Source organism: Heteronotia binoei, chromosome 19 (assembly GCF_032191835.1).
Source record: "Heteronotia binoei isolate CCM8104 ecotype False Entrance Well chromosome 19, APGP_CSIRO_Hbin_v1, whole genome shotgun sequence".
NCBI classification, from domain to species: Eukaryota; Metazoa; Chordata; class Lepidosauria; order Squamata; family Gekkonidae; genus Heteronotia; species Heteronotia binoei.
In genome coordinates, this window is record NC_083241.1 from 5,982,738 (window position 1) to 5,994,862 (window position 12,125).

Sequence of the window (12,125 nt, forward strand, 5' to 3'; positions counted from 1 at the left end):
GTGAAATTGGGGGGCCTGTTTTCCGCCTTATTTGTGAAGACTCTTTTGTAGTGAGTTGTCAAAAACTAGAGATGTAAATCATTAAACATATAAATGATAAGGATTAGTTTACTGCTTTGTGACGCTGAAAAATCCTTAAGTGTTTCCTGAGGCTTTTTCAGTACAAGGCTGCCTTGACTAATAGGAATAGAGAAAGCTGTATGACCATATTGGTCCATACAAAATCCAAAACCAAATTACCTTTTATTAGGACCAACAGAATTGACACTGTACCGTCAATTCGGTTGGTCCTAAAAAAGGTATGACATAGATCTGGTTCTTAGTTTTGGACTTTATAGTTTGTCAGCACTTAAGTGACAGTAACATGTTTAACATGTTAACTTTACTTAACAAAACTCCGCAGCAGAGCTAATAATATATATGTACGTTACATAGGTAGTGAGCTTGTTAATGTTTAAATCTTTCAATGATAAGGTCTTTGTTAGTTCAAAAGGGTTCTTCTTCGAGTGAAATCTACATCCCAACCCCAAACCAAATATACCCACTTGTGAAAGACTTCACCTTTCCAGTTTTCTAAAGTGCTTTTGCAAGTTTCAAAGGCCGGACATATACAGCAAGAAATATGAAGAGGGAATGACATTTTGCTCTAAGGTACAATAAAATAACTCCTTCAAAATCAATTCTTTAAAAATATATCCATGTAATAACATGGAATTGAAAACGTGGAGAACATAAGAGAAGCCATATTGGATCAGGCCAATGGCCCATGCAGTCCAACACTCTGTGTCACATAAGAACATAAGAGAAGCCATGTTGGACCAGGCCAATGGCCCATCCAGTCCAACACTCTGTCACACAGTGGCCAAGAAACCCAGCTGCCATCTGGAGGTCCATTCTAGGACACTAGAAGCCCTCCCGCTATTGCCCCCTCCAAGCACCAAGAATACAGAGCATCACTTGCCCCAGACGTAAGAGAAGCCATGTTGGATCAGGCCAATGGCCCATCCAGTCCAACACTCTGTGTCACACAGTGGCAAATACACACACACACACACACATACATACACACATACTGTGGCTAATAGCCACTGATGGACCTCTGCTCCATATTTTTATCTAACCCCTTCTTGAAGCTGGCTATGCTTCACCACCTCCTATGGCAGTGAATTCCACATGTTAATCACCCTTTGGGTGAAGAAGTACTTCCTTCCATCCGTTTTAACCTGACTGCTCAGCAATTTCATTGAATGCCCATGAGTTCCTGTATTGTGAGAAAGGGAGAAAAGGACTTCTTTCTCTACCTTCTCCATCCCATGCATAATCTTGTAAACCTCTATCATGTCACCCCGCAGTCGACGTTTCTCCAAGCTAAAGAGCCCCAAGCGTTTTAGCCTTTCTTCATAGGGAAAATGTTCCAAACCTTTAATCATTCTAGTTGCCCTTCTCTGCACTTTCTCCAATGCTCCAATATCCTTTTTGAGGTGCCTGGCCCAAGGTCCCTGTCAAGTCCCCAAGTCCTTCAATAAAAGAGGCTCTTCGTCATTTCAAATAAGCATTTTAATAGAAGGTAGCATGGCATACTTTAGACGCTGGGTCAGTGTTAGAACTGCCCCAGTTCAAGCAATTTTTAACAGAAGGTGAAAGCAGGTGAAGATCTGACTTCACCTCCCTGCTTGCTGCCCCTGCGTGGGAGCCTGGCTGTCGGGGAAGCGCCCAACGCAACGGAGCGCAGCAAAGCAAAACAGGCAACGGGGGTTGGCTTAGGTTGTCCTCCTCTCTTAATATCAAACAGATGCTCTCCCCCACCAACGACACACATCGGCATGCCTTAGTTTGGCTCTGAATTCACACCGAACCCAGTCTGCTCGCTAACCATCCTGCACAGAACAAGCTGGGTCTGCCAGATCCCAGAAAGAGGGGGGGAGCCCACCAGAAAGTTTTGATCAGCCACCTCGTGTTCCAAAAGGGGAATCCTGGGGAAGCCCTATAAAGAGGCAATCCTAGCTCCCTGCTTCTGTCCCAAGCTGCCACCGGACAGGAGGCCAAACCTTTAGAAACCAGCTGTGCTTTCTCTACACGCCTCTTCTCTTTCTGGCAATGGGGGGTGGGGGCAACCCATGTAGACACTCATACATTCACGATCGAAGCCCTGGAGCTCATCAACAGGTCTTCTACCACCAGGAATATAAATATAGTTTGTATGACTGTCAGTTCTTTACAAGCTGGTGGAAACAAACATATTGGTGTGCCTGTGCTAAAATTGGTATTTCCACAGCCAAGACAGCAGTGCTGTGGACACAACTGGATTACAAAGGGGGTGGCCTTGCAGTGAAGTACATTCCATGCATTCTATAAGAAGAAGATATTGGATTTATACCCCGCCCTCCACTCCGAAGAGTCTCAGAGCGGCTCAGAATCTCCTTTCCCTTCCTCCCCCACAACAGACACCCTGTGAGGTAGATGAAGATATTGGATTTATACCCCGCCCTCCACTCCGAAGAGTCTCACAGCAGCTCACAATCTCTTTTACCTTCCTCCCCCCAACAGACACCCTGTGAGGTAGATGAAGATATTGGATTTATACCCCGCCCTCCACTCCGAAGAGTCTCACAGCAGCTCACAATCTCTTTTACCTTCCTTCCCCACAACAGACACCCTGTGAGGTAGATGAAGATATTGGATTTATACCCCGCCCTCCACTCCGAAGAGTCTCAGAGCGGCTCACAATCTCCTTTCCCTTCCTCCCCCACAACAGACACCCTGTGAGGTAGATGAAGATATTGGATTTATACCCCGCCCTCCACTCCGAAGAGTCTCAGAGCGGCTCACAATCTCCTTTACCTTCTTCCCCCACAACAGACACCCTGTGAGGTAGATGAAGATACTGGATTTATACCCCGCTCTCCACTCCAAAGAGTCTCAGAGCGGCTCAGAATCTCCTTTACCTTCCTCCCCCCAACAGACACCCTGTGAGGTAGATGAAGATATTGGATTTATCTCCCGCCCTCCACTCCAAAGAGTCTCAGAGTGGCTCACAATCTCCTTTATCTTCCTCCCCCACAACAGACACCCTGTGAGGTAGATGAAGATATTGGATTTATATCCCGCCCTCCACTCCGAAGAGTCTCAGAGCGGCTCACAATCTCCTTTGCCTTCCTCCCCCACAACAGACACCCTGTGAGGTGGGTGGGGCTGGAGAGGGCTCTCACAGCAACTGCCCTTTCAAGGACAACCTCTGCCAGAGCTATGGCTGACCCAAGGCTATGCCAGCAGGTGCAAGTGGAGGAGTGGGGAATCAAACCCGGTTCTCCCAGATAAGAGTCCGCACACTTAACCATTACACCACACTGGCTCTCCTTATAAGAGTTCTTTTGAACTCGTCAGTATCAAGGTTCCCTCTAAGCAGCAGAACCTTGTGAGCAAAAATTCTACTTTGTGAGCCACTGGCATCAAAGTTATGAGCTCCTGCATAAATTAGTGTGCTCTTGGGGGAGGGGGGGGGGTCATCCTTCTTGAGCTAAGACAAAATGTGTGAGCTGGAGGCTAAAAATCCGTGAGCTAGCGCACACTCACTCAGCTTAGAGGGAACGCTGGTCAGTAGGCATTCTCTATGTAGGGAGTTTATTTTGCAGCTCTTTAATTTGATCATATCGTCTTGTTGTATCTGCCTTTGGAACTTCGCCTGTCTGAATCTGATCCTAGGATAACGGTATAGATGTGTTGTAGGTTTTTGTCTGGGGAAGGGCGGATTAAAAGGGTTACTATTTTGTGAATATTTGACTGCGCTTGTTGTATATCATTTTTAAAAGTTCAATGAAAAAAGAGAATACAAAAACAAAAAAAGATTTGAGCTACACAGTCCTCTTCAGTCAAAGCACAGAGAGAGAGAGAGAGACAGACTAACAAAGAGGGAAATAATATAACAAAGCTACTGCTTCTCCTCTAGGAGCAGGGCTTTTTTTTGTAGCAACTCTTTTGCATATTAGGCCACACACTCCTGATGCAGCCGATCCTCCAAGAGCTTACAGGGCCTACTGTAAGCTCCAGGAGGATTGGCTACATCAGGGGCGTGCGGCCTAATATGCAAAGGAGTTCCTGCTACAAAAAAAATAAGCCCTGTCTAGGAGTAAGGAAACGTGACAGGCCTCCACAGAAGACACATCTATTATACGCAAAGCAAAGCTCCAAGAGGCCAGGCCTAATGCCTACTGCTGTCCTGGAATGCCCCTGGGCCCACACTTGCCCTGCATGACTTCTTGAGCGTAACAAGGCCAGTCACGAGAAAAACACTACTCTGGACCTTTGCACCCTTATGGGCTTTTTGGAAAACCAAGATTACACAGTCAAATACCAAGCAAACTTGCTTCTGACGCACAGCAACCAATGTGCCGGCTGTTGACTGTGGGGTTACGTCACCTCCCCCCAAAACACATGCACACCAAGAGATTCTTGATCAACAGGACAATGCTGTTTTTGCATATGCATAAAACAACAGATTGCAAAAGCATTGCTATATTTGGCAGAAACGACAAGCTGGCCTTCGGTGAGCGGGAGGGTAAAACATGCAACGCAAACTGCAAAAACTTCCAACAGGGACTGCAGAGACGACTTTTCGTGCCACACAACCAGTGGCCTTTTCGTGCCACACAACCAGTGCTGACAACTATGCTGACTACGGGAACAAGATGCTCAGGTGTGTGTGACAAGCGATGCCCTCCATATCCTGCCCTAACGACTGCCCTCAAAGCTACGCAGACTTTCTGCGGAGCGTATGCAAGGGCTGGAAAGACGCTTTCATTTCCGCCCTCGTGGCACTGAATTTTGAGAAACCCTCCCCGGTGTACAGCTGCAGAAATATTTTCTCTCTCAAATGCCTGCCTCTAATCCCTTATTTAAAAAACTTCGATGCTGCCTTTCTGAAAACCTGCTCAAAGCAGTGTTCCCTCTAGGCTGCGTTAGTGTGAGCTAGCTCACAGTTTTTGAGTCTCCGGCCCACACATTTTTTCCTGAGCACAGGAAAACTGGCCTCGAAGCAAACTAATTCGTGCAGCAGCTTACAACGTTAATGCCAGTAGCTCACGAAGTAGAACTTTTGCTCACAAGACTCCATAGCTTAGAGGGAGTATTGGTTACAACTAAGAAGAAGACTGCAGATTTATACCCCACCCTTCTCTCTGAATCGGAGACTCAGAGCGGCTCACAATCTCCTTTCTCTTCCTCCCCCACAACAGACACCCTGTGAGGTGGGTGGGGCTGAGATAGCTCTCCCAGCAGCTGCCCTTTCATGTCTTGCCACTCTCAAATATCTGATGTTTATTGTCATGCGTGGCTCTTACGTTAAGCAACCTTGGCCTCTCCTGTGCTGATATGCTTCCAAATCTGGTATTTAGAAGGAGATTTCAAGACCGATTCTGTGCAGAGGAACCCACAGAATCTGATTCCCGGCCTCGAATTAGACCTCAAACCTCGAATTAGACCTCGAATTAGACATGAATGTCCACAGGATACAGAACAAAGCAGGAGTCAAGTAGCAAAGTTGCTTTGCTCTACTGCTTCGGACCAACACGGCTGCCCACTTGGATCTATCCACAGGATACAGAGTTAGGGAGAGCTGGGTTTGAACCCTTGCTCGGCCTGGAAGTCAATCACGCTACTTCGGGCCAGTCACACAGAATGTTGTTGTGAGGGTGAACAAAGAGGACCATCCTGAATTCATCTCTGACTTCCTTCCAGGAAAAGCGGGAGGCAAATGTGAGAAACAATGAATGGAGGTAAGAACATAAGAACATAAGAGAAGCCATGTTGGATCAGGCCAATGGCCCATCCAGTCCAACACTCTGAGTCACATAAGAACATAAAAGAAGCCATGTTGGATCAGGCCAGTGGCTCATCTAGTCCAACACTCTGTGTCACATAAGAACATAAGAGAAGCCATGTTAGATCAGGCCAATGGCCCCTCCAGTCCAACACTCTGAGTCACACATAAGAATCTAAGAGAAGCCATGTTGGATCAGGCCAGTGGCCCCTCCAGTCCAACACTCTGTGTCACATAAGAACATAAGAGAAGCCATGTTGGATCAGGCCAATGGCCCCTCCAGTCCAACACTCTGTGTCACATAAGAACATAAGAGAAGCCATGTTGGATCAGGCCAATGGCCCCTCCAGTCCAACACTCTGTGTCACATAAGAACATAAGAGAAGCCATGTTGGATCAGACCAGTGGCTCCTCCAGTCCAACACTCTGTGTCACATAAGAACATAAGAGAAGCCCTGTTGGATCAGGCCAATGGCCCATCCAGCCCAACACTCTGTGTCACATAAGAACATAAGAGAAGCCCTGTTGGGTCAGGCCAATGGCCGATCCAGCCCAACACTCTGTGTCACGTAAGAACATAAGAGAAGCCATGTTGGATCAGGCCAATGGCCCATCCAGCCCAACACTCTGTATCACACAGTGGCCAAAAATTTATCTTTTTATATATACACACACACACACACACATATACACACACACACACTGTGGCTAATAGCCACTGATGGACCTCTGCTCCATATTTTTATCTAACCCCCTCTTGAAGCTGGCTATGCTTGTAGCCGCCACCACCTCCTGTGGCAGTGAATTCCACAGGTAGCAGTCATGCCCTGCCCTGGATGGCCCATGCCAGTCTGATGTTGTGAGATCTTAGAAGCTAAGCAAGGTCAGCTCTGGTTAGTGCTTGGATGGGAGACCAGCAAGGAAGTCGAGGACCGCTATGCGGGGAAAAGCAACGGCAAACCAGTTCTGCACATCTCTTATCTTGAAAGTTCTGTATAATGCCCTTGTTTAAATCTACGGTGTGACCTGACTTGGAGTACTGTGTCCAATTCTGGTCACTGCACCACAAAAAAGATATTATAGCGTTGGGGAAAAAAAGCAGAAAAGGGCAACTAGAACGATTAAAGGGTTGGAACACTTTCCATATGAAGCAAGGTTAAAACGCTTGGGGCTGTTGAGCTTGGAGAAACGTCGACTGAGGGGTGACATGAGAGAGGTTTACAAGATAATGCATGGGATGGAGAAAGTAGAGAAAGAAGTACTTTTCTCCTCACAATACAAGAACTCGTGAGCATTCAATGAAATTGCTGAGCAGACAGGTTAGAACGGATAAAAGGAAGCACTTCTTCACCCAAAGGGTGATTAACATGTGGAATTCACTGCCACAGGAGGTGGTGGCAGCTACAAACATAGACGGCTTCAAGAAGGGCTTGGATAAACATGGAGCAGAGAGCCATCAGTGGCTATTAGCCACAGCTTCCTGATGGAACTCTCTGTCTGGGGCAAGTGATGCTCTGCATTCTTGGTGCTTGGGGGCAACAGTGGGAGGGCTTCTAGTGTCCTGGCCCCACTGATGGACCTCTTGATGGCACCTGGGTTTTCTGGTCACTGTGTGACAGAGTGTTGGGCTGGATGAGCCATTGATCCAACACGGCTTCTCTTATGTTCTTATGATCACCAAAACTCAGCTGTTACTTGATGGCCTTTTCCAGCACCAGCAGACACAATTCTCATCCTTTCCCAGAATTTGCCAGCTCAAGGGAGCTCCATACTACTCCAGAGCGGCTCTATCAAGCAACTGAAACAATCTTCTTCCAACCTGCTTGGTTGCAAAAGGGAGGCACCCAAATGTCTATGATGCAACACTAGTTATCAAGAAGGAAGTCCCTGTACTTTCCAGGCTTGTCGAAAGCCGCCTGTTGCAAGAAAGAGTGCTGAGTCAGTATTCGCAGCTCTTAAGCAACATCTCCTGCCGCTCAAAACTCTGCCTGCCTTTTCTGCTCAATGAAATAAGCTACAACCTCCAATGTCTGGGCAAAGACCCATTTCGGTTGCCGCAGAGAGAAAAAGGTGTCTACGCAGAACTGGCAGCAAAGCCACTAATCTCCTAGCAATTATGTCTAGCCAGAAGAGGTTCTTGAAGCCAGCAGGGGAGGAGCAGCCACTACGAAGCGAGTCAAATAAGATTCCTCTGAAATAAGCACGGAAACGACAGACCGGTTTCCCTCAAGTATTGCAAACAACGGCCCAGCACATGGGCCTCCCTGTGTGTCATTTTGTCACTTGCACACACTGCGGCAATATGGATTTCTGTTGAATTTACACAGTCATGAAGGGTTCTCAAAGAATTATAGAGTTGGAAGGGACCTCCAGGGTCATCTAGTCCAACCCTCTCCACATTGCAGGAAATTCACAAATACCTCCCACTAAATTCACAGGATCTTCATTGCTGTCAGATGGCCATCTAGCCTTTGTTTAAAAACCTCCAAGGAAGGAGAGCCTGCCACCTCCCGAGAAAGCCTGTTCCACTGAGGAACCACTCTAACGGTCAGGAAGTTCTTCCTAATGTTGAGCCGGAAACTCTTTTAATTTCAACCCCGTTGGTTCTGGTCCTACCTTCTGGGATCACAGAAAACAATTCCACCCCATCCTCCATAAGACAGCCCTTCAAATACTTGAAGATGGTGATCATATCACCATATCAGAGAGCCAGTTTGGTGTAGTGGTTAAGTATGCGGACTCTTATCTGGGAGAACTGGGTTTGATTCCCCACTCCTCCACTTGCACCTGCTAGCATGGCCTTGGGTCAGCCATAGCTCTGGCAGAGGTTGTCCTTGAAAGAGCCCTCTCCAGCCCCACCCACCTCACAGGGTGTTTGTTGTAGGGGAGGAAGGTAAAGGAGATTGTGAGCCGCTGTGAGACTCTTTGGAGTGGAGGGCGGGATGTAAATCTAATATCTTATATCACCTCTCAGCCGCCTCCTCTACAGGTTAAACATGTTGAATTTATTTATTTAAACACGCTCAATTTATTTATTACAGTCAATTGACCAGCAAGAACAATGTACAAAATCTCGTAGTCATGCGCCACAATTTCTGACTACATAAAAGCATTCTCATATTCAAATTCTACTGATGATAAACCTTAAAAATAGCACTATTAACCATCTCTAGTAGAGCCAGTTTGGTGTAGTGGCTAAGTGCACGGACTCTTATCTGGGAGAACCAGGTTTGATTCCCCCCTCCTCCACTTGCACCTGCTGCAATGGCCTTGGGTTAGTCATAGCTCTGGCAGAGGTTGTCCTTGAAAGGGCAGCTGCTGTGAGAGCTCTCTCAGCCCCACCCACCTCACAGGGTGTCTGTTGTGGGGGAAGAAGGGAAAGGAGATTGTGAGCTGCTCTGAGACTCTTCGGAGTGGAGGGCGGGATATAAATCCAATATCTTCATCTACCTCACAGGGTGTCTGTTGTGGGGGAGGAAGGGAAAGGAGATTGTGAGCTGCTCTGAGACTCTTCGGAGTGGAGGGCGGGATATAAATCCAATATCTTCATCTACCTCACAGGGTGTCTGTTGTGGGGGGAGAAGTTAAAGGCGATTGTAAGCCGCTCTGAGTCTCTGATTCAGAGAGAAGGGCGGGGTATAAATCTGCAGTTCTTCTTCCACTTAATTTACACAGGAAACATTTTAGAAGCACGCTTTGCTCCCCGCTCACTGTTAAGTCCTGTACTGCTCGCACGTGGTGCTGAACTCGGTTGGATCTCCTATAATTTGCCAGATCTGGGGACAATTTCCAGACCCGTGGAAGCACCACAATACCGCAAGATGGTGACTGTGTGAAATGAATCAGTGCTGCAGGTGGTTACACCTTTCTGGGAAACAATCTCCCCCCCCACCCCCACCCCCGTTCCACAATCTATATGCATATTTAAACTAGGCATGAAACTTGTCCTCCCGAAAACAATGATGAAAAAAATCAACACTAATCCGGCTGCAACTTACACACAAAAGTCTCCACGTGTGTGCACAGATCACCGCACTTGGGGCAACGCAACTGGTTTCCGCCTTTGCCGGAGCTTCCGGAACTCGACTTTTTACTGCCGCCTTCGCCAACCGTTTTCTGACGAAAATAAATAAAACAGGATTTTAGCATCGGATCACCGAGGGCTGGTTCGCTGCTCTCTTTCTGTCACTCAAACTTAAACAAAAAAATAAAGCTTATCTATTGCAAACAAATTGGGTTCTTCTTGGGCCTTGCCCTCCCACTCCCCGGTTGTTCTTTGCGCCACTTTCCGCCCAAAGTGTGCAGCTAAATGTTCACGGCAGAGATACGAGAACTATCGCCATACGTAGATCAACACGGGTTGCTGTGTGAGTCCGTCTGTAACAGCAGAATAGAGCAGGAGTCCAGTTGCATCTTAAAGACCAACGACATTTGTGGCAGGAGAGGAGCTTTCATGGGTCACCACATATCTGAAGAACTGAGCAGTGACCAGTGTTCCCTCCAAGCTGAATTAACGTTAGCTAGCTCACAGTTTTTAAGCCTCTGGCTCACAGGTTTTTGTCATCGTTCAGGAAGGATGGCCCCAGAACAAACTAATTGATGCAGCAGCTGACAACTTTAGTGCCAGCAGCTCACAAAGTAGAATTTTTGCTCACAAGACTCCCCTGACACAAATTTCGTTAGTATTTAAGGAGCTTCTGAACTCTGGCTCTTATCCCCATATATCTCCCAGATTTCTGCTTGCTTGCTTGCTAATAAACACTCTCATGAAAATGTCCCTTATTAATACGGGCAAACCACACTCCCCCCGCCCACCCGCAAAAACAAAAAGGGCTTTAGCAAGACTGCAATCAACACAGCAGAGAAGAAGAAGAGATTGGATTTATACCCCGCCCTTCACTGCCCAAAGGAGTCTCAGAGCAGCTCACAATCTCCTTTCCCTTTCCCTCCCTACAACAGATACCCTGGGAGGTAGGTGGGGCTGAAAGAGCTCTTCCAGAAACTGCCCTTGAGCAGAACAGCCTTGAGAGAACTTGTGGCTGACCCAAAGTTACATCAGCAGGTGCAAGTGGAGGACTGGAGAATCAAACCCGGTTCTCCCAGATAAGAGAGCTCTGGCTGACCCAAGGCCATTCCAGCAGCTGCAAGTGGAGGAGCGGGGAATCAAACCCAGTTCTCCCAGATAAGAAAGCTCTGGCTGACCCAAGGCCATTCCAGCAGCTGCAAGTGGAGGAGTGGGGAATCAAACCCGGTTCTCCCAGATAAGAGAGCTCTGGCTGACCTAAGGCCATTCCAGCAGCTGCAAGTGGAGGAGTGGGGAATCAAACCCAGTTCTCCCAGATAAGAAAGCTCTGGCTGACCCAAGGCCATTCCAGCAGCTGCAAGTGGAGGAGTGGGGAATCAAACCCGGTTCTCCCAGATAAGAGAGCTCTGGCTGACCTAAGGCCATTCCAGCAGCTGCAAGTGGAGGAGTGGGGAATCAAACCCAGTTCTCCCAGATAAGAAAGCTCTGGCTGACCCAAGGCCATTCCAGCAGCTGCAAGTGGAGGAGTGGGGAATCAAACCCGGTTCTCCCAGATAAGAGAGCTCTGGCTGACCTAAGGCCATTCCAGCAGCTGCAAGTGGAGGAGCGGGGAATCAAACCCAGTTCTCCCAGATAAGAAAGCTCTGGCTGACCCAAGGCCATTCCAGCAGGTGCAAGTGGAGGAGTGGGGAATCAAACCCGGTTCTCCCAGATAAGAGAGCTCTGGCTGACCTAAGGCCATTCCAGCAGCTGCAAGTGGAGGAGTGGGGAATCAAACCCGGTTCTCCCAGATAAGAGTCCGCACGCTTCACCACTACACCAAACTGGCTCTACTTTTGCTAAACTTTACAGGAACGTCTAAAAAAATGTATTAAAATGTGCTTCAATCAGAAAAGCCTATGGAGTTTAAAGGGGATGCAAAATACAGGAGAAAAGGGCTGCGTCAAAGATGAGAGCAAAAATATGCCCCCCCCCAAACCCCCCCCCCAAACCCAGAAGGGCAACAGTATAGTGTGAAATACTGCCCCACGGCTGATAACAGCTGAATAAATAATTTCCACCCCACTACATTAGCGCTCTTTTGATTTTAAAGGGGAAACCAAATTTTAACTAAACTTCTCCTGTTCATCTAAGATGCTATGTCAAGCCGTGGTCTGCAGCGCTTCGGAATACCAACTGAACAACGGGCAAGCCGTGGCTCAGAGCTGCTCGTCATCTCCTGTTTTCACCGTATCTGAAGAAGTGAGCTGTCACTCACAAAAGCCCATACGGAAAGCGATGCTGTTA

The 12,125-nt window shown here is 47.6% G+C and overlaps 1 protein-coding gene across 2 annotated transcripts in view; it reads right to left on the reverse strand.

Annotated features, from left to right (window-relative positions):
• Nucleotides 1-12,125, reverse strand: part of LOC132587696 (ATP-dependent Clp protease ATP-binding subunit clpX-like, mitochondrial) — a 58,271-nt gene that overhangs the window by 35,585 nt on the left and 10,561 nt on the right. For both annotated transcript variants that reach the window (XM_060260012.1, XM_060260013.1), the window contains exon 3: nucleotides 9,814-9,931. In XM_060260012.1, coding sequence (XP_060115995.1) covers nucleotides 9,814-9,931 — 118 coding nt within the window. The remainder of the gene's footprint in view (nucleotides 1-9,813; nucleotides 9,932-12,125) is intronic.